The 22674-nt window shown below is 48.2% G+C and overlaps 1 protein-coding gene across 4 annotated transcripts in view; it reads right to left on the bottom strand.

Annotated features, from left to right (window-relative positions):
* BIRC6 (baculoviral IAP repeat containing 6) overlaps window positions 1-22674 on the bottom strand; it is a 3097233-nt gene that overhangs the window by 264965 nt on the left and 2809594 nt on the right. For all 4 annotated transcript variants that reach the window (XM_069607902.1, XM_069607904.1, XM_069607903.1 and 1 more), the window contains one exon: window positions 7048-7206. In XM_069607902.1, coding sequence (XP_069464003.1) covers window positions 7048-7206 — 159 coding nt within the window. The remainder of the gene's footprint in view (window positions 1-7047; window positions 7207-22674) is intronic.

Raw genomic sequence — 22674 nt, 5'->3', positions numbered from 1 at the left:
CCTCACCACCTGCAGGACATCCGTTTGGAGAGGAATGCCTCAACGGCATGTGGTGCGTCTTCATCATCGCCACCCCCTCCTTTCCAGATGCAGGGGAGTGAGGGCCCTTGGCTGGGCAGGACACGAAGACTGATCCAAAGGCTAAAAAGGAGGTGTTGGTACAGGAGGGAGAGGAGCAGGGGTCTGGATAACCAAAAGCGCCTGGACCGGAGGAGTGACAGACAGGCACTGAGAACCAGCGGGGGTCCCAGAGGTGGAGGCTTAGGAGGAACAACCTGTGGGATCACTTCCTTCACTATATCCTTGAGGAGCCATGTCATCCGAGGGGAATGCATGAGGAGGAAGCGCTCGAGCCTGTGGCGTGTAGCCTTATGGCTGTGAAGGGTAGATGTACCCCTGTGGGGACCAACCGCCTGTACCATAAAGTCCAGAGGGAGTGGGACTGGGACATGCTTGCATGGACCACTCAATCTGAATTCAAGATGGCTGCCGGGGCTCCGCCACATGATTATCTTCCATCTTGGGGCCTTGAGCCACGCCCTGGGCCGGAGGACGTGTAGGCCCTGTGCAGGTTCAGACATGGGAGGACACGCCTTGGCCCTTGAACCTGAAGCAGAAGTGATGACCTCAGAGACTGCTCCGGTAGGCCTTGGGCCCTCGGCCTGCTGACCGGTAGCCGAATCGCCCTGGCTCACCTCCTCAGAGGTAGCTATGGTAGGCTGTGCGCCCTCAGCAACAGTGCTGGTAGTCATCCTGGTTTGTGCTAAGGACTGATTCTTGGAGGTAGAACTCCACAATCCCTTACCAGTGGGGCCAAAGAGGAGGCGAACTTGATCGCTCCTCCATGGACTAAGCGGTAGAGCTCCTGAGCCCCTTGGCTTGGAAGCCGGCAGCCATAGCGGCCTCGGGCCCTCCAGAACCAGAATCCAAGGTACCCTTGCCTGTGGAAACCCATGGGAAGGAGTCTCTCTGCTGAGGAGCCATACTAAACAAAAGGGTCTACCTTGTCTTGTCGAGTGGGCCCTGGAAACAAACTCTGATGAGCTGGAGGAGAAGCATGGGAGATCTCCTTCCATTGTGACAACTGATTTTTCGATGCCCGGTGAACTTGAGCACTGCATGCCGCGCATGCGCCCCAGCGGCAGTCGGGCCCCAGGCACTCGAGAAGAGTGCATGGAGGTCCGAAGCCGGGAACAAGTGGTCGCAGGGCGCACATCTCGTGAATCCTCCTGCAGCCGACATGCGCCGGGGGAGGCGAGGCACCAAAGGTATGTGAAGACTGAAAAATAAAACAACGGGGAGAAAGCAGAAAGTTAAAGTCTCTGTGCCTAGCTGCCAGGTCAGACACTGTCTATCTGACGTCCTATAAGAGCCAAAGTGACCACAAGGCATGGCTATAAGCCAGGAACAATATCTATTTTGGAAGGCTTCGTAGATTCCAATGGCCATGACCACAGGCCAAGGGCAGTGGGTCGCAAGCCTGCATTCGGAGTAAAGTGGGTACTAGGCTTATAGCAGCCCAGTCTCAGCTGTGAACTTGGGTAGCATGGTGGAGCATAAGGCATAGCTAAAGACCATGCCCTTGGCAAATTGGCCACTGGCCACTACAAATGACAGGAATGTCAGATGAGACCAGTAGAAGTTACCCGACAGATTCAGAGCATTGCCTGGAGAACCCTCTGCAGGAAACTCATTGGAACAAAGCAGGCTGCACTTTGCATTATAAGGGAACAGATCGATTTATGCAAACCTCCAGGAATCTCCTGTTCAGTCAAAAACATTGTCAACAGACTAAGGGTATATGGATAGCAATGTGGTTGCCGGCCAGCTACAGTGATGTTGTTTCAGTGCCCAAAACTAGATTGACATGTCATCTCTGCAAAAGAGAAGTAAGCCACCAGACCTCCCTTTTTTACATCATGCAAGGCGACTGTGTTGTCAGCTAATTTAAACAGACTTGTCCAAGATCAGAGGAAGGGAAGGTCTCCATGCAATACACATCTGATTGTTCAGAACTTCCAAAAGGTTGATGTGAAAGCACTTATTTTCGCTTTAACGTCCACTCACAGTAAATGAACCTATCAGTCCGTTAAAGATATTGATCACCAAGTTCACCTGCTGGTAAGGTTGACGAATGGTATCCCTATAGGAATTTTGAGGTTACACCAGCTACAAGTCTGCGAGGATCTGCTAGCTTACCTGTAACAAACCTTTCAGGAGACATCGACTCCTCAGAGATTACTTGAGCAACTTCCTCCTCAGTCTGGTTTCAAGAGCTTGGAAAGGGCATAAGGGGCTGTGAGCTAACAACTTCAGGAATACCTTAGCTGGGATGCACACCCCTGAGAGAATCATGCAACTGTTAAATATTTAAAGGCCATTCTGAGGGCAGGAAAGCAATCCCCATTTAGGTGGCCAGTGCTGCCCCGGTGAACTAAAGGTGCTTCGGCATCAGGAAAGATTTCTCCAAATGTAATGTAAACCGAGGCAATCAATAAGAAAACACTTGCTTCTGGTTCCCCAATAAGCTTGCTTCGCTCGGTCCGTTAACTTGAGCTGCCTGGCCATTATCCCCTGTTCCAGCACTTGGAACGGGGACTTAACCCCACATTATGAGCATATTTCAGAATCCAATCAATCATCAAGGAAGGGAAAGAAATGGAACCCTCTCACCCCCACCATCTAATCCTGAGGAGACTGCCATTAAGGCCATCCCTTTTGTGAACATGCTTATGGCTGATGCCAGGAAAAAGGTATAGCAGTGAACTGGTAATGATTCATACCTAGTAGGAAACAATGTTTGCAATGGATAGGAATGTAGAAATGTATTCTAGGTCTAGGTGCACCAACCAGTAGCCCTGTTTCAGAGCCCAAGTGATCTGAGCTCGTGAGACCATTCTAAATTCAACCTTCCTGAGGAACACGGTGAACACCCAGTCCACTGTGTCAAGACCAGTCTTGAGGATGAGTTAGGACGCCTCCTCCGCATCAGTAAACAGCCTGTGGATTCTGCATATGTAGGGAATCGGATGCTTATTTGCCCTGCAACATCCAAAGCGTACAAATATAAAGCGACAGGGTGCACATGGCATTGACTGAGCAAAGGGTTAGGCTACCAAAGGCCAAAATGGTACACCCAAAACCATCACATTTTTTGGATTCCACGTCACGAGGAAGGAAGTCAAAGCCGGTCATCCATGCTCTTGCCGATGATACTTATACGATGAGTCGAAAGGAAAACAGGGTCTCCTGCGACAGAGCCCAGTTTCTGTGCTAAAATCTTGGGGACTAAAGGCAGGGTTCAAAATTGAGGGGAGCTATTTAGCTCCAGATTGTTGCCCAGTACAGCCTGCTTAGCTTGATGCCAACAGCTACCAGGAGCTACTTTCGGCTCCACAGACCTACTGATGCCGAACAAACACACCCAAGTGAAGTAAACTCTGTGCTTTTTGGACAACCTATACAGAAACTTTAGGACACATCTGTATGACATTTGAACCATAGGCAGGGTCATAAATAATGGGACAAAATGTGTTTCCATTCTTATGTGGAACTTACATTTGTGGAACGCTATGTACTAGCTCTTCATTCCCCAGTGGTATCATGTGGTCACTGTTTAATGCTAGATACCCAAAAGCTGCATTTAGCTCCTACTGGTCCAATCTTAATTTCGAGCCCCATAAAGGCTTCTGCTTCAATACAAATATATGGTCTGAAAGGGCCTTGCTAAAAGGAAGCAGAGCACCTGAAGCACCTCCCTGCTCTAATACGTCTGTTAGGGAATGCATCGTCATTTTAATCTAGGGGAGCAGGGAAATCGAACAACTCCACAGCGCTGGAGACCTCACTGTTGAAGGATGACAATTTATCATCAATAGGCAGAGGTACACAGAAGCAATTATTTGAGTTTAGAAACATATCCAAATTCCTGGTTTGTGCTTACTTTCGGAAACAAGAATAAATGGTACAAAGACACTAGTGCCAACAGAGAGAAAGTAATAGCAGAGGGGCGATTTGCACTGGGAAAACGGATCCACGTGGTAGGGAGGCATGCAGCTGTTAATAGCTATGGAGTCTATACCATCCAGCAAAGGAGAAGCAGGATGGGTAGGAGTCAAGGATACCAGGGCCTGCTTAAAGACATACAACACTGATATTTCCCTGCAGCCCACCTTCCTCTGCCTCCTCATTAAACCAGGACAATCTTGTGCCTAATGGGAGCTCTTCTTCATTTCCTCTCGATTTCCACTAGACTCCACTCTCGCATCAACGCTCCACCACATGCTTGCTCCTCCAACCATTACATCCACTCTCCTGCAGGAACATAGCATGCCTGCTGTTCCTCCCTCTCTGGTTATTGGTGAGTATTCTTGTCTCAGCCTCTGAGGTTTCACTCAGCCTCTTGCAATCCTGTTGGTTTCCCACCTTTGACTCTCCTACATCTCCTGGTCATCTTCTCGCACCTTAGGCGCCTCCTCCTTGATTTACAACCCTTGTCTTACTCTGCTTGCTACTCCTCTCTGCCCCCCTCTATACAATCTCATGTTCTCCTCCTCCTTTCTGGCCTCCAAGCTCCAACCTCCCCTCTCCTCTTCTCCAACTTCACCTCTGTCCCCAGTAAGGGTGCAGAAGGAGGAGACTGACATAAAGGCGATACAATGATTGTTATAGACTTAGATTTTGTCTTTAAAAAAAGAGAGAAACAAACCCTAATGCTATGAAGGGTTTCCCTGCCTCAACTAAAATACTAAGGATCAATCTGAATGTCCATCTTAACTAAGAAGGTCCACCATCATGTCAAAACTGTAATTCTGTTCCTTACACGTATAACTAAACTAGAAGGTTGCGTCAATGTTCTTGGTTCAGGAGAATGGCTTCCTTCTCCTGGATGAAGCAGCACAGTTCTAATTACAAGCTTTTAACCATGGGAATGGACTATTTTATTGTGCAAGATTTTCTGATCATCTGGGTTACATCCAGTCTTTAGGAATGTGTCTTTGCCGCTTGCTGGTACAAACTGCTCAGTTTCATATTCTTAGGGAGTAGACGACTACAATATGTATTTGCCACTGTAGGTTCCAAATTTCTAAATTCTATCTGGGAATAAGAATCCAGAGCACAGTATAAAGTAATGTTTCAACACAACCGTTTGCTACGTGAGCGCCAAGCTTTATGATTTGCTCTGGGTCTTAAGCCTTTTCCCAGCATTGCAAGAAACACGGACAGCCCTCACAAGGACGTTGTTACTTTGCGGTGCTTCTCGGCACGCTTCCTGCCGCATCCAAGTGGCAGCATTCGTTTCAGAGTCCTTAGTCTCCGGCCACAATGTCCTTGTTGTGTTCTACACTACCCTAGCGTGGGACTGCCTACTTCCTTTACGTCCCTCCACAGGTTGGCGTTTCCACACTATGCAGCAGAGTCTCTCCTCATTAGCTGACTTCCTCCCTACTTTAACTTCCTCCCTGGAGTAAAGACAAGAATTCCAGACGAGAATGAGTGTCACTAACCAAGACATTCACCTTAAAGGGGCCCTGCATATTGGTAACAACTTCAATTCACATATATAACCAAAAAACATGGAAGTCTTTGAAGGGAAGGGAGGTGTAAGAAAGCCTTGCCTTGGGCATTCCTTGTCCCCAGGGTTCACCCCCAGTGGGAACTCGATTGCCCTGACCCCCCCTATGGAAGGTACAACATAGTGGGCTCGCCTCACTAGTCCCAATGGAGGTGGCTCCCACTTGGGGAGAAGGGATGAATTCACTGGATTTGTCATACGGTAGCATACTGAAAAACCTGCATAGACTGCAATGAAATGGATAACAGCCGGAAGACCAAGACTTCTGCAGCAAAAATCATCCTCTCAAGTGCCAAAGCTGTGTCCCCCTTCATATCACGTGTCATTCATATTTTGAACAAATGCAGAAAATTAGGATGTGTACATCTAGGAGTGTCTCCCGATCATCTGACGAATGGCTCCACCTGAAAACTCCACAATGTCCATCCTGTACTGGAGCACCTGCGCTTAACCACATTCCCACAAAGAGTGCAAGCAAGAGGGCAGGGTGCAGGAAGCATTAGTTAACCCAAACTACCAGGCGCAAACACCATCCTACCGAAGGGATCCAGAATCTTAGATTGCCTTTCAGGGTGTGTACAACAATTCAGTTTGGAATAAACAGTGGATACCTGGAACATTACAGTCTCCAGTGTAGGTTGAAAGGCCTGTACTTTGCAAAGGTCTTGCAAAGTACTATCACACAGAGCAAACCAGGTCCTGCAAAGCCTTGCTAACAGGCAGACTCGCCATCTTACCATATTGTTGCAACTTTGCCTCAATCTTTAGTGCACCCAAGTAGGCAAAAGAATGAAGATAACAATTCATCATGGGTATGTACATAAACATATCCTTGATACATCAGCATTAGGGACGATTGCTCTATGTACAAAATAGCACTGGGTATAGGGCAACAACAATTCTATGCATGGAGCCATAAAAAATAAAAAAAGATTTATTATGCGTTGACAGTAGGTTAACTTTCAGCTAGGAGACGTTGTGCTTTGTGCATTTTACCAGCTAAAATGGCCTATTCTACTCTCACATTTTACAGGTAGAAGGGCTTTTTTCCTTGCTTTTGTTCTTAAAACCCACCCTAATCATGATGGTGGATGATAAGCATTTTCCAGTGCTCCAATCTCAACAATGTCGACCTGTGTTACACTTATAATCTACAATTAGAGTGAAATGGGTACATGGTTGGGTGCTGCATCCTTGAGAGCAGCCCATGTTCAACAAGCTATGTATAAAACAGCAGTGCCATAAAAGAATTAGCCTTTTCTGAAAAAAGCAAGCTTATCAGCTAATTTACATACTAATGATGCATTGCTGTGTGGGTTTCTGGAGCTGAACTTCTAGGGATTTCTAAATGGTGCTCTGTTGAGTCTTGTTAGATGAAATTGTTTATTCTATTAGCATACTCAGATTAAGCCCAGAAGACCAAGTTATGTAATGTTTATGGTATATAAACCTAAAACATGTATGTACTGTACCTGCAAAAGACACGTAACATGTTCTTCTTCTACCCTTTGTTTTGTCAGAGCCTGCTCAACATCCCATCCAGACGCTGTGGAGCCAGTCCCAAAGCCGGTACCTTTAGCCCAGTAAAGCTGCTGTTCTTCAACTGAGGCACTATTATGTGTGCTTGAAACCTGAGACATGCCAGAAAGAAAAGACAGGAATTATTCGATCGGAGTTAAAGGAAGATTTACATCATATAATCTACATTAACTTTTCAAAGTACGGTGACAGTACAGCGGTTTCAGAATCGTATTTCAGTTATCTCCACCATATGAAGAGGTGATTTGTCTTAAGTATTATTAAGAGTATCTCCATCAATTACAATTCTACTGGAACACCAAGGAACAGGTTCAATGGCTCTGCAAAATAAAAATGTGTGCTTTCATAGCCTGAGCAAAGCACTAAACATACACTTGGCATTTTTTAACAGTAAAAATTACTCACTTAAGTGACTTTAAAAGAGTCAGAAAAAAAGCATCTAATCATAGAGAGCAGCATATATAACATCCTTATCATTCAAACGGAAAGGAATAAGCTACTTATCCAAAATTCCTGTTCTCCAGCACTGGTATCTTTCATAGATTAACATGCTGTATGAATAGTCCACATCAGGCTGGGAATCCTTGGTAACAGCAGTTTTTATTTAAATTGTAAAAACGCAATCACTTTAGTGTACACTTAGTCTTTTTGGGTCATCTTGCCCTGCATCCAATGGGCAGCAAGCACCACAGGTCCTCCCATAGAAGCTCACTTCAGATTGGCGTAATGCACGTTAAAGTACCAAGATGAACCAAAAAGAAACTTAAAGGGGTAGGAGGGAGGGTCACATGTGAATCTATGAAATATATCAATTGCTGGAAAACAGGAGTCACAAGTAACCTTCTTCTCTGGCATTGGATCTTTCATAGATTTACATGCTGTATGACTAGACTACAAAGCAGTACCCAAATAAGGTTACAATGCAAAATGGGAGGATGAGGAGGCAGGAAATTTGCCCAGGAAAGAATGGCCTGCCTGACTCTACTTCTCCGCAGAGTCCGTCGATGCAGTAAAACTTTGTGAAGTAATGTACCGATCTCCACGTCGCTCCTCTGCAGATGCCCAACATCGGGACTCCAGACAGGAAGGCTGTGGTGCAAGAGATGGCTCAGGTGAAGAGTGCTCCCGTGCCTACCCGAAAGTGGCCTGTTGGTGATGAAAAGACAGCATGAAATGCAGGCAGACAACCATGTGGAAATTAAGGCTTAAATCCCTTTGCCCACCGCCGTGGGACGGAAAGCTACGAACAGTTGAGATGACTTGTGAAATTGTTTGCTACGACAAACATAATATTTCACAGCCCTCATAACGTCCAAAGAATGCATAGAAGGTTACACCGGAGTTGACTGTCAAAGAAAGCAGGACGTCGGAGTGGCTCGTTAAGATGAAAGGACAAAGGAACCTTTGCATTGATTAGTGCATAGCATAACCTTGGCTTTGTGGAAGACCAAGTAGGGTGGATTACAGGATAGAGCTTTGATCACCCCCACTCTCCTGGCAGAGGTAATGGCAACCAGGAACACAGCTTTCTAGGACAGGAACTTGAAATCTGCCTTCTATAGTGGCTCAATTGGGAAGGGGGTGCCATAAATTAGAAAGTACCACATTCAAGTTCCCAGGCGGGGGTGGGCGTGCATACAGATGAAAACTCACAAAAAAGGCCTGAGAAAAATTCCATGACTAGGTGCTAAGACCACAGAAAGGGTGCAACTGACATATGGGTGAACCTTGAAATAGTGGCCAGGTGGACATTTCAAAGAATGTGCCAGGCCTCTGCGTGCCAGTGAATGCAGGTATGCCAGCACATCTTGCGGCTAGAAGCGCAAAGGATGAACATTGTTCACAGCACACCATGTCATAAACCACTTACTATTATAGCATGAAACTGCAGATGGTGTATGCGCTTTGGCAGCAATTTCACTGCAGTCTTAAGGCATAGGAATTTGTAAAATTCTAGGGAAGCAGGAGCCAGGCCTTCAGGTTGGGAGGACTGCTTCAAGTTGCAGGATTGCCTCCGTTGTTACTGGATAGAAGTTTGAAAATGTATGGCAATTGAATGGGAGGCGCTGATAAGAGGCTGAGAAGCGGATTCCAAGATGGCCACCGACACAAGATAGAGATGTCAGCAGCCGCTCCTAAAGGTCTGGAGCTTATTTGTGGAGTTCCACCACCCCAGTGCCACAAGTTTCTCCCAACTTAGAGCTAGATAACAAAGAGCCATACCGGGATCACTTGGTGGAGAGACTTGGGATTTCTGGATCTGCCCCCCAGTAAGCACCTTGCAGCGGGAGTGAGCTGTGGCGGTATGCACCACCCTGAAGGGGTGTAGGAGGAGGCGGCGGCAGAGAGCAAGCATGTCACCAGGCAGCTCGCACCCCTCCCCCCCGAGGGGCGCAGGAGCGGTGCAGCGATCTGCGGCAGTGGGCCGATGGGGGCCAGAGAGAATTCCCGCCGCAGCCATAGCCAGTAGAGGCCTGAAGGCAAGGGAGGAGTTGTTCCCAGGGAAAGCGGCCCGCCAGAGGTGCAGGAAAGGACATGTGGTACGCCAGCAGTAAAGGGAGCAGAAGGCTGCACTGACTTGGTGACCCTTCCTGCGGCATCAGTGAGGCGGGAGGGACCAAGAAGGAGCGGAGTGGGCGTCTTTCCTGGCGAGGACCGACTGGGGGTGTCCCGCTGCTACAGCTGACACCAACAAACGCAAGGGGCCTCAGCAACTGGCCATAGCCAGGAGAGGCCTGAACGCAAGGCAGGAGGAGCTCCTGAGAGAGCGACCCGCCAGAGGAGCAGCAGAGGGTGCATGGCCCCCGGCAGGTGAGGGGAGCTGAAGGGTGCACCGACTTGGCGACCCTCCATGCGGCATCAGTGAGGAGTCAGAGCCCATGCTGTTGGGACCAAGAAGGAGTGGAGTGGGCGGCCCACCCCGGTGAAGCATTGTGGTGTCGCACAAACACATCCGATGCCAGAGAACAAAAGGGGCCTAAGCAGCCGAGAGCCAGCTCCTGCTACACAGAAGGGCCCACTTACGGCAGATCAGCGAAAGGGAGAAGATTTCCTGTTAGTCAGACCTGGAGGGGACACCCGGCTACCATAGAAGATGTGTAGTCCCCATGGCCTGGCAGGCCCAGGAGGGGTCAGGAGAGGAGGAGGCCCGGGGTACAGTCACAACCAACAAGTGAAAGAAGCACAGAGGTTGAGCCAGGAAGCCCCCTTGAACCACCACACATCGAGAAAGCTGATCCTAAAAGTGGACTAGGAGCAGGGAAAGACCCTGTGAGGCCCCTAGAGGAGGAGAGGAGGCCCCCAACTAGGTGGGGGCATAAAGAAGCCAGCAGGAGAGGAGGCCCACGACTAGGAGGGGGCAGAAAGGAGCCAGAGGGCTGGGTCCAGTGGGCCCAGGGCCCACCAGGAGACAGAAGAAGCCAGAAGAAGAAGGAGGGCTGATGGAGATAAAAGGTCCGGGGACAGAGGGTCCCACAGAGACATCCCGAGGGATCCCCCGGAGACAGAAGAAGCTGGAAGAACCCCACAGGGGCTAGGGGGAATAGAAGTGGGCATACCAACAGTGGGAAGGATCTGTGTCATGACATCCACCCCAATCGGGGGTTTTTGTGCCCTGAGGATGCAGCGTGAAAAGGGCCCACAAGTGACTGGGTCAAGGAGCTTCAGACCAGACGTCGAAGGTCAAGACGAAGGCCCCCAAGCAGGCGCCATCAGCAGGGGACATGGGAAGCACCATCTCCACCCTAACGGCCACCCCAGGCAAGGCAAAGGGGACTTTGAGAACGCCCAGAGGGATGCAGGAACAGAGAGGCCAGAGGAAATCCGCGGGGCAAGAATCTTTCATGAGACTGGATATCCACGAGGATCTGATGAACCTCCAGACCTCACTCACAAAGACCTTCCAGGTACAATTCCAATTGATGAGGATGGAACTCAACTTGGCCCTGGCGGATATCAGAAAAGGAAGTGAGCCAGTTGGGGGGACAGGACGAACATTCTTAAAAGGGCCCTCCAGGAGGTGGGCGAGGACACTAAGGCGCATTGCGAAGCCACAGAACGCCTCAACGTGGCCACATAAAATTTCGAACTGCAGTTGGAGGATGTGGAAAACAGGTCGAGGCAGAACGTAATAAGGATCAAAAGCCTTCAAGAGTCAGTCAGACAAAGAACTGAAAGCGGAGACGAGGAAGAATTTTGCGAGTATCCTGGGCAGTGGGAGCCCAGAGGAAATAGAGTTGGACAAGTTGAACAGGACCGGAAGAATGCTGAGAGAACCAGGTGGACGGCCGAGGGACGTCTTGGCAGCATTCTCCCGCTGTTCGTAGAAAGAGGCGGCACTGAGAGGCAAGGGCGAAGGAGCCAGTATAATACCAGGGCTCCACAATCATCTTTCTGTACCAGGACCTGGCAGATAGCACGTTGCTCAAGAGACGACAAATGGGCCCAGTGGTGAGGGAGCTGGCACGCAAAGGCATCCAATATAAATGGGCATTCTCATTTGGTCTGCTTTTTGAATGGGAAGGAGTGCAAAAACGCATCACAACAACTCAGGAGGAGATCGACCTCCTACAATTGGAAGACTTCCACAGTAGTCAAGGGGAACCGCTGATCCATCAGGAGACTAGCATGCGACCCAGGCCATGGGCAAGGGCGCATTGCGAGAGGACGACGCAGAAGAAGAAACGTCTTGCAAGGCCCACAGATTCAGGCGGAAACAGAGGAGGATAAACCAGCGGAAAGCTGAGGAGGGGGCGTGCAGAGGGCAGTGGCAAGTGGATTAGGAGGGTGGTGGAATAAGTTGGCAGTTAATGGGTGACCGGAGTGGTGAGATGTTCCATCCTGGTTTTAGTTAGGGCAAACAAGCCCAAGAGAAAGCGTTTTAAGAGAGGGGAGAAGGTTCTATCTATGGGGAAAGAGTGGGGTTAGCCAGCAGGGTTGAGTGGGGGCACTCTGGGAGTAGGGTGACCAGGCCCAGGAGGAGTGGGGGCAGAGGGGAGCGAGGAGTTAAGGGTAAGATTACCAGTGCAGGAGCCACCAGGAAAGGGGGTGGTGGGGGCACTCGGGGTGGAAGGGAGGAGAAAGAGCACATAAGTACAATAACAATTCAAGTGGGCCACACATAATGTGAGGGGGCTTAATTCCAGCTCAAGAGGAAAGAAAATCGAACAGCTACCCAGAGCCCTGGATCCGGACATTCTCGCACTGCAGGAGACTCAACTCCTGTGAAAGGATCAAGCCAGACTTAAACTGCGCATCAATTCGAGGGTCTATCAGGCCTCTGGACCAGCAAAGAGGGGAGGGGTGGCCCTGGCGGTCCGAAACGGGCTGGACTTTAAGATAAATGATATCAGGTCGGACAAAGGCGGGAGATTTGTAATAATAGTGGGCGTAGCCTCCTATACACCAGCGTCGATTTACAGCCCCAATGTGGGACAGGAAACCTTTTTCAGAAAACTGCTGGGCACGTTAGAGGAAAAGGCAAAAGGGCACCTGATTATAATGGGCGACTTCAACCTGGCCTAGAACTGGGACCAGGACAGAAGTTCCGGGGGAAGCCCTTACGGGGGAGCGCTTATGGGGTTGGAGATTACTGGGAGAGCTCCTAAGGGATCCAATAGTGAAGGGGGATCAGGAGGGGAAAATCAAGACCTTTGAGACCAACAGGGTAGAGGACACGGGACAGAGTATCCGGTGGGATGCCTTTAAGGCTACAATAAGGGGTGGGGGTCATAGCAGCGAAGGCCCAGCGGGTGAGGCGGATGAGACGGCTCGAGACCCAGCTGGAAGGGGAGGTGGCGGAGAGAAGAAAGCAAGAAGTCATGAAGGGGTACCGCCAGGCAGTGGGCCAGCTCACTGTCCTCAGGACAAAGAAGGCAGAGAGGGCGATGTTACCGGTTCGCCAAAGATTCTACTCGAAAGCTAACAAAGCAGACTCACTCTTGGCTAGGCTGTTAAGGGGGGAGGCAGGAAGCAAGCATCTTGAGGCCATAATAGATGACTAGTGCATGCACCATTCCCTCATTGGGGAATACAACACTGCTTTGAAACCTACTACACGACCCTATACTCATCCCTGGACCCAGTGGATCAGAAGCAGGCCAAATTCCTTGAGGGCTTAGACATCCTGACAGTGGGACCTGAGACGAGGAAGGAGCTAGGTCAGTAAATAATGGCAGAGGACGGTGATAGCACCGCACCAACCGAATTTAGCGCCTAGGCCGGACGGCTTTACAGCAGCATTTTATAAGGAGTTCAGAGGGCCACTCATACCACACTTGAACATGCCTTTACAACCATTTCTGGGACACAGCAGGATCTCTGTCCATAGAAGAGGCGAAGTTCATTCTCATCCCCAAGCCCAACAAAGACCACACTAACTGTACAGCATATAGGCCCACAGCGCTCATAAACGTGGATGCAAAAATATATACTAAAATATTGGCCAATAGGCTGGAGAGGAACCTACCAGGACTGATACTTCCCAATGAGGCAGGGTTCGTGCAGGGGAGGCGGACCTTTCAAAACATCAGACGCGTCACCCACCTGATGGAGAAAGCACACAAGTCTACCTCTCCCTGGATCCTCCTATCTTTAAACGCCGAGAAGGCATTTGACCGGATGGAGTGGACTTTCCTGTTCAAAGTGAAAAGATGGGGCTGGGGGAGGACTTCATGGGGATGGTCAGGGCAAACTACAATACAGGTGTCGTGTTTTCCAGAACAATGGGTCCATGTCTAGGGTGATCCGACTGCAGAGAGACCCCAAGCAGGGGTGCCCTCTGTTCCCCCCGCGGTACGCAATATATTTGAAGCTATTGCTGCAGACGTTGCACGAGACGGAAAGGGTCTATGGCATTTCATTTGGCGGCGTCCAACGTTATACCCTCCGAATCAAGAGACTTTGATGGAAAAGAGACTTGAGCACAGAAGGCCCTGATACTGGAATTGGAACTGTATCCTCGTGTAAAGGAAGCCAGAGTGTGTGCATGGCTCGAGTGAACCGCCTTGCCCTGTGCTGAAAACACGGGGAAGGGAGGCAAACGGGCCAGACATCCTGATTTATCATTTTGTGAACACCTTTCATTTTCATGAACATTTCCCCACACTATTTCTTAATCAGTGTTAAAGATTGGCAATATTTTTTTTTTTTAGTATAGGCCCTTTTATTTTGACAAGACTCCACTAGGACTGTATTCATTATTATTTGATGGTCGTAGCTTGCTCCCATCTTAGATTTAGGTTTATCACACCCATTTTAAAGTTCAATCAACACCTTTGAACTGTGGTCACTTGTGTCCGTCTTACTTCAATACCATGCCTTCCTTACACCGCCAGCGAAGGGTTTTGTGGAAGGCGCGCGAGAGGGACACCTTGTTGTCCCTTGACCCGAAGACCTGTTTCCATCAGGCATCCAGGTATTCTTGAACGGGCCTCATGTGCAGCAGACCGTGCTGAATTAGAGGAATACAGGAAGACATTATCCCCAGTCGAACCAATGTTATTTTATTCCTGGGGAGAGTTGGGGGAAGAGTGGGGGCTGGGGGAGAGGAGCACAACAGTGAGAGAAAGATCTTGGGAAGAATTTCCTTCAAGAGGCCAGGAGATGGGGTAGCGCTGCAAGAGATTGTGCTTAGCTGGGTTTTCCCAAGCAGCATCTGCCAGGAAGGAAGCAAGCAGGACGACTTCTAATTCATGGCGAATCCCAACATGGATAAACAGCTTATCGTGGACATGGTATGTAGTAGGGCATGATGAAGGGACAGTGCCCTGAACAGCCAAGTGTCGAGGCAGTGATACACATGTACCCCAAGTGTATGCAGGTGGGCTGCAGCTGTAGCAAGGCATTTTGTGAAGATCTGTGGTGAATCGCAAGAATTTCATGTGGCGGTGATGAATAGGTATGTGGAAATAAGCATCTTCCAGATCCAGGGAGGAAAGAAAATCACGCTGCAATTGACTTTGTACATGTTGTAGAGTGACAAGTGCTCCAGATAAGATTTTGATGTTAGGAGTACTTTTGACTCCCTATTTTTTCAAGTTGGTAGTAAAAAAGTCAGTCAAATTCCCAATGGCAGTATTTTTTATAAGCAAGTAAAAAAATCTTTTAACTGGAAAAGGGAATGTTTTGTAATAGTAATTATTTATTTGTACCTAGTTTTGCATGCACATTAAAAAAAGGCATGTTTACTTCTGCGTATCTGGGAGTAATAATAATAGTAGTTTCTTTCTGTGAACTATGTACACTACTGGTCGAAACACATTCATGGAACTGTGTGGATGAAAACCGCAGCAGAAGTTCCTATGTGCACGTTTCTTATTTTTTTGGGGGTATTTTTACTCCTGGGGAGTATTTGCATTTTTTTATTAGGGAGTAAAAGTGGCAGATACACCCTTATCCATAGGGCTGAGCGTGACCATACAGATGGTTGGGCCAGATGAATTTTTTGAGGATGCGGAAGTCCAGAATGGGGCACAAACCGCCTGGCTTTCTTCACCAGGAAGCATCTTTAGTGCACTCCTTGACACCATTGCGTGCGAGAGAGGGGCTTTCCATCGCACCCTTGGGGAGGAGGATGTGTACTTTGCATCGATGTGCCGGGAGGTATCTTTCCACTTTTGGAGAGGGAGGTATGTTGGGCGATTGGGGGAGATTGCAAAAGGAATTCTGGTGTATGACCGTACCGAAGCAAGGATAGAATCCACTTTGTTAGTGGAGAGGTTTTCCTAATTGTGATGTAAGTGGGTGAGGCACCGAACCACCGGAGTGTGGAAATGGAGTGGCGTTTCCAGTGTCTGTTCAGACCGGTTTACCAGAGTGTCCTCTTGGTTGAGAGGATTCTCGTTGGCATTGGATCCCTCTGTAGGATTGAGACTTTCCTCTACAGCGTTCTCCAGAGACGAAGGTCATGGAGCAATAGGACTGAGAAATAAAGACAAAAAAATTCTGTGACGTCCCGAGGAATCTGGATTTTCCAGATAGATCGGAATTACTGCGTTGCTGCAGGGTCCATAATGATTATGCAGTGCCAGTATCGGGCTTAATAGCTTGCAAGGTGTCATATACTTTCTTTCCGAAGAGATCCTCTCCATCGAAAGGCATGTCCACAACCTTGGCTTGAACATCCAGGCGAGGTTTGTTGCCATCAACCAACATTCCTGGTGTAGGAGTACACCGTTCGTCATCTGCCGAAGTCAGGTGTCCGCAATATCCACTGCCATGGAGATGGCATGTTCTGAAGAGGCATTTGATTCATGCATAAGCTTGAAGGCCTCAACCTTCTTTTCTTGCAAGAATAAAATAATGGGCCGCATCTTGTATCATAATTTCCTGTCTTAACAGGATAGGATCGCAGAAGAGTTGGCCGCCTTAATTTTCGTGGACGCTGAGGATACAATCCGCTTTCCAAAAGCGTCCAACCCTCTCCCTTCTTCATTCAGTGGTAACGCACACAGCGGAGAGAGGTTGAGCGCTTGCGAGCCCTGCCGACAGGACACAGCCTGGGCTGTGAACAGAGGCATTTGGGGGCGTTGTCCAGCACATTATACTTTCAGTCTGTCCTTTTTGGGAGGGTCGGAGAAGGGATTATTCATTGTCCGAAGACCATCCTTCCAAATGTCTTCCGAGACTGGGATTGAGACAATATAGTCATGCTTGGTTGTCCCCTCTCCTGGTGTAAGTATTCCTCTGCTTGCTCGATGGGGAGCAAATCGAACACCCAGCTGGCCTTGGACATGATGGTATGCAAAGTACCTTTTTCGTCGGGGGGGGGGGGGGGCGGGGGACGGAACGGTGGGGTGGGCTGGATTCGTGGAAGATTATCTGGATCACCATCTGCTGGGATGAGGCCATCAAACTCATCTGATGTAGTAGGTGGGAAGGCATCGCCTAACGAGACATACTCGTTGATTCAGTGTCTTGAATATGTGGGAGAGGAACTGGGGCATGGCCATGGCGCCTAGGAGGTGCAGGCAAATCCGGAGAGAGGTCTGGTGGGACCTCAACTAGTGGCATCAAAGGCACCCTGGACTGCAGTGTTGAGACAAACACCAGGATATTGTCACTGCTTCCACGGGGCGAGCCCCGTTCCATGAGGCAAGGGAGGTGAGGCCGCTGTCCGATAGTCCCCCCCCCCCCGCCCCCTGTGGGTGGTACTCAGCAGGAGGATCCCATTGGAGGGGACACCATCTGTGGAGGAAGGGAAGACTGTCAAGGCGGAACACAGTATAACTACCACCACTCTAACCCCAAAAACACCCCCCAAAGCACTCCCATCCTCTTTACCTCCTATTTCTACTAATAGTTACTTTATGCAGAGTAGATCTGCATATGCGTATGAGAAAAACGATACTGTTGCGAGGAAAAGTAAACAGGGGAGGGAGGGGCATGGGTGAGGCAGGGTGGGGGGGCGGCAGGATCAGTGTGCCTAGGATACCTGAATTCTTTATTCCCCTGGGGAGGGTCCCGAATGGCTTGAGCAGCTGAACTGCTGTGGGCTTAAGAGGGTTCATCTGCCCCTCATTGCCCTCTAGGGTTAGTCTGTGGTTGTCCCCTTCAAAGTGAAGGAAAATAAGAGAAAGCAAAGTGTGTTTGTCACATACCGGACTTCTCAACCATCATCCAAGAAGAACAATCCTCTTAAAAACATTAGCCACATTCAAGACAAGCCCTTTGGCGGAGATCTGGACAACTCTGATCTTCAGCCTCGGGCTTGAACACTGGACCCTGGGCTATGGTTCATGTACGGGTGTGTATCCGTCCCTGGGGTCAGAAGCATGGTCAACTGGAACCATACAGTTCAGTGAAAGTAAGACTATATCAAGTGAGTTGGTGGTTGAAAAGCTGAAGGCGGGAGGGAAAGATCTGGTTGCTGCTGTATGGGGTTCTTGGTTGGTTTTGACTGGTCCATCAACAGGGACTACAGGGACCACTGAAGAAAAGCCAGAGGGACCACCTGCTTGATCAAGCCTTCCAAATACAACTTTATGGCTAGCAAAGTAATAGCTTTTTTAACTATGCCTAGAGGTTGCCCCTCTGAAAAATGTTGTGGCAGAAGCCAGTGTGTAGTTTGAGTGAAATGGTCCAAAACAATAACAGCTATTGAAGTGGAGCAAGAGGTGGCAGCAAAAAACAGGAGCGGCCATGCACTTGGAAAGGCATCATAGGGCTTATCACCAGAACCACGTGGGGTGGGACTGTGGGATAGGCATACCGGTCATCACCGAACAGTAAACTCCATGAGTCACAAGTCAGCGACTTGACAAAAAAAGGAGACCTGGCAAACTTGATTCCCTGCTTGATGAGATATTTGCAGTTGCAATGGATGATACTGGAGCTGACTTGTTTGGGACTAAATTCACAAGCTGTCTGCTCTTTAGATTCTCCTGGAAAAGAAGAGACTGGGGGCAGTTTAACAGGTGGTTTGCGTAAGGTGGCTGGGAAATTGAAGATCTATCTGCCTTTCATTGTTCGTGTTTTTCACCTGCATTGGTCTTTGGAGAACATTTCTTATAGTTTTATGTTGAGAGGTCTGAGTGAGTAAGGCCTCCAATGGCATGCAACAACTTACAATGCCACACAAAAAATGTTCCTACTATGAGGCAGCAATTTGAACACTGGCGAATTTCGTCCCTTCAGTCCCTTCATCCTTGGAGGTGGGGGGGGGAGCCACCCCTTTAAGGCTAGGTAGGTGAGCCTGCAAAGCAAAACACTACTGAGGGGTTTGGGAAAGCAGGACCTCATTGGGACCATCTAAACACCAGGGGACAGAGACTACTATTCTAATAACCAACTCCCTACAACTGAGACAGTATTGGCATTTAGAGGAATACCTGAAGTGGTTATTTGCGGTCAGCTGTGGCACACCAAATACTGTAGAAAGTGCATTAAACAGTTGGCTGAAGGGAATTCTGGCCTCTCCAGGGGCTTGACAGATGTTTGGAATCTGGTAACAAGAATAAAAGGACTTTTCCCTTTGAATGGAGGAGGAGAGGCGAGACACTGACATACCAATGTCATTGGAAGGCGGAGCCGGCTGTGGCACGGAGAAGGACCCGGATAGAGGTCCGAACGGAGACCCAGAGAGTAGCTGGGAAAGAAACCCGTGAGAACAAGAAACATTGCCGAAGCACAAGGATGTGTGGAGTCGGCGAGGCGAGCAGAGCCAGCCCAGAGGGAAGCTGTGACCATGCAGAGGACGTGGTGGGCCTGGAGCCCATGAAACAATGCCAGACCCGGCAAGCGAGAGAGGAAGGAGTCCTCTGCTCGCACTATGCGGAACGAGAGAGAAAGCAAAAAAGCAGTTAGTGAAGAAACACTCCCACTTGTCTTGAGGAGAGAACATCCGATAGCTGAGGAAAACGCCAGCGTCACCAAGTCTAAACCACCTCACTAGAGCAGGACCTGCTACGAAGAAGATATTTATATGTATTTTATTAGGTTTATATAGCGCTTTACACCAAAGCTCTGCACATTTTAACAGGATACATTTAACAATAACAGAAATAATAGTAACAATAGAAGCAAGATACAAGTTTGAATCAGATCAACAAAACAATATGTGGAGCAATTAGACAGACGGGAAGGGAGTAGATGAGTAGAACTGGGAGGAGGAGGGAAGAATGGAAGGAGGAGGGGAAGGGAGATGGAGGGGAAGGGAAGAGGATGGAGGGGGGAGGAGGGAGCTGATAAGGGGGGAAAGGAGGGGAATCACGGCGGGGAATGGACAAGGAGAGATTTAAGGGAGGAATGGAATGAGGAAAAGGTAGAGATAGAGCAGATTGAGAGAGGTAAGGAGTTCCAGTGAAGGGGAGCTAGGAGTTGGAAAGAGCGGAAGCGGGAGGAGGCACAAGGGGAAGGTGGAACTGTGAGGAGGAAGTGGTCAGCAGAGCTAAGAGGGCGAGACAGAGTGTAGAAAGAGAGAAGGGAAGAGAGATAAGGGGGAGCAAGATTATGGAGAGATTTGTAGACTAAGCAGAGAAAATGAAATTTAAGTTGGGAGTGAAAGGGAAGCCAGCCAAGGGAGGATATGGAGGCAGAGATGGAATCGCAGGAGGTGAGGAGACAGAGTACGGCTGGCCGAATGGTAGATAGATTTGAGGAGGGAGAGATGTGAGGTGGGTAGACCAAAGAGTAAGGAGGAGCAGTAGAAGAGGCGAGAGAAGATTAGGGAGGAGATTAAAAGTTTAGTGGCATGGAAAGTAAGAGGGACGGACTACGAATGTTATAGAGGTGGAAGCGACAGGCACGAGAGGTGAGAGAGATATGCAGGTTGCTCACAGTAGAGGGGGGCACAAAGACCAAACCGTGAGAACGGGTGAAGACATTAGAATCTAGGTCTAGAGAGCGAGACTGACAAACATTACGAGTGGCTATTGGAGCCCTACAAGCCCAATTCTTGGAATCAACCAAACGGCTCAAAGCAGCACACCAAAACTAAGAGAAATAAACATTAGGAGGGGATTACCATACCGCTGTGCATCAGACGAGAACTTGAGAACAAGTGAAACAAGGAAGCCAAGAGAGCCCTATAAAGCAAGTGAAGAATCATCCAAATGGGAAACCATAATCAAGTAAGAAAGAAATCTCCTGGGGAGAGACCCACTAGATTAAAGAGATATCCCTTCATCTACGACCACTGAGAGAATGGATGTTTGTTGGAAGTATCAATTCTATGTTATATACCCAAGGAAAAAGCTTTTCTTTATTTGGAACTTACACAAGATGGACAGGAACTGAAAGTCGGGAGAATCGACTCCTTTAAAATCTTGGTGAATACTAAAATAACAAGTGTGTCCTGGGACCACTGGGAGAGGGCAGAATAAAGAACATTGAGGGCAACCTATATTGCCCGCTTTACCTTTTTGAGTTCTTTTTTCTAAGTGGTAGGGCCAGTTTAGAAGTTGGGATTTGGATAGAGGACAGGCTTTATTGTTTTGACGAGTATTGACAAGCACCGTTAGTGTAGTAGGTAGTGAGTTTCCCCTATTAGCAGTAGGGTCAGTAAGGATATTCATTTAAGTTAAATAAACTCCTATAGTAAAACCACGTCTTCTGGTCTGAGTACTACTTCTGGTATGCCACAAAACATTCAGTGCATGTTGACAGAAACCTAGAGACAATGATATCAAGTTAAATGTGGATTCCTCCAAGCAGGCAGTGCCAAGTAGGACTACACCGTTGCGCACTGTGAAAGGGGCAGACAGGAAGTGCATGAGTAAGGAGTTGAATGGGATGGTTGAGCAATAAATTCCAGTTCTCTTCATGAGATATATTGTAGGATTATTTATGCTGTAAAGAGCATACTCCAGCCCGATCCATGTGGTATGGGTATTCAACCACTATGGGGAAAAGGCAGCGGCTCTCAGCCGTGAGAAGGTCTCCATATCTGGACTGAAAAAATGGTTGCCTTTGCTGTGACCTTAAAGCGGGCAGGGTGTGGAATAGGCTTAGCTGCATTCAAATGATACTCAGGATGTTACAATTCTTTGTTCTTGTTCTGCAGTATCAGTACAGAGGCCATCAAGGTCAAAAGGTAGTCAAATTAACATTGTATAATGAATATCAACATGGGTGCCACCTGGTGTCCAGGGACTGTTAGTGCTGAATGAGCATGCACGTAAAGTGGTTGAACATGGGATAGGTACATTGATTCTCTTTTTTGTGCAACAGACCCCTTTCCTGAGAGTGCACCAAGTGATATCCAAAATAGGGTGCTGGTTAAAAGAGGACACAGAAAGGCTACACATTTGATACTGAGCTCTTACTCTACGTACCGCACTGCCACTATTCAAATTCAGTCAATACCGGCATGAATTGTACCTTCAGGGTGAAAAAAAGGGTGTGCCAAGAACTAAACTTTCCAAGGATTAAAACCCTTTGAAACAGGGATGCTAAAATCACAGTCCCCATGTGACAAAGTTCTAGTCAGATTAAAAAATATATATTTTTACAGGAGATGGGACTGATTGAGAGCAGAGGTCAGGGATGGACAAGCGGGTCATCCCTTCCTACATGCAACTTCAGGTCAAGGATGTGGTACCATCAGTAAAGTGGTACTATTTTGAAACATAGGGAAATGAGTGCTGGACATTAAAGGATCTTCTAAACATACACTAGACAAGTTTGACCTACTTCGTCTGAAGGGTGGTGCACAAAACCCAAATGAAGGGGGAAAAAATGCTTGGTCGGTTGTTACTAGAAGTGATCAGAACATAATTATTATGCAACTGATAGCATTAATTTCTGGTAAAATATCCCAAGAGCTTCTCCCCAGTTTATAATCTAGTGTATGTGTGGCAAACACAAAGATTAACATCTGCAGGGGTTCTAGGTGGTTGAGAGGAATACAGAAACAGCAAAAGAAAAACCAGACATAGCATTTGTAGAAAAACTATTTTCATTTACAGAGTAATGTAACCTAAATCATTCTCCAGCGGGCTTTAATGTTGAAATATTAAAACTCAATCTCATTGAATATGTGCATTCCTTCATAAGGAAGGACAATTGTCAACATTTGGTCAGAAGAAAAGCCTGGGAAATGTGTAATCTTACAGAAGGATCTG

This window comes from Ambystoma mexicanum, chromosome 4q (assembly GCF_040938575.1).
Source record: "Ambystoma mexicanum isolate Mex_15411 chromosome 4q, UKY_AmexF1_1, whole genome shotgun sequence".
In the NCBI taxonomy this organism is placed as follows: Eukaryota; Metazoa; Chordata; class Amphibia; order Caudata; family Ambystomatidae; genus Ambystoma; species Ambystoma mexicanum.
The sequence above is the reverse complement of the archived record's forward strand: the minus strand, read 5'-3'. Positions and strand labels throughout refer to the sequence as shown.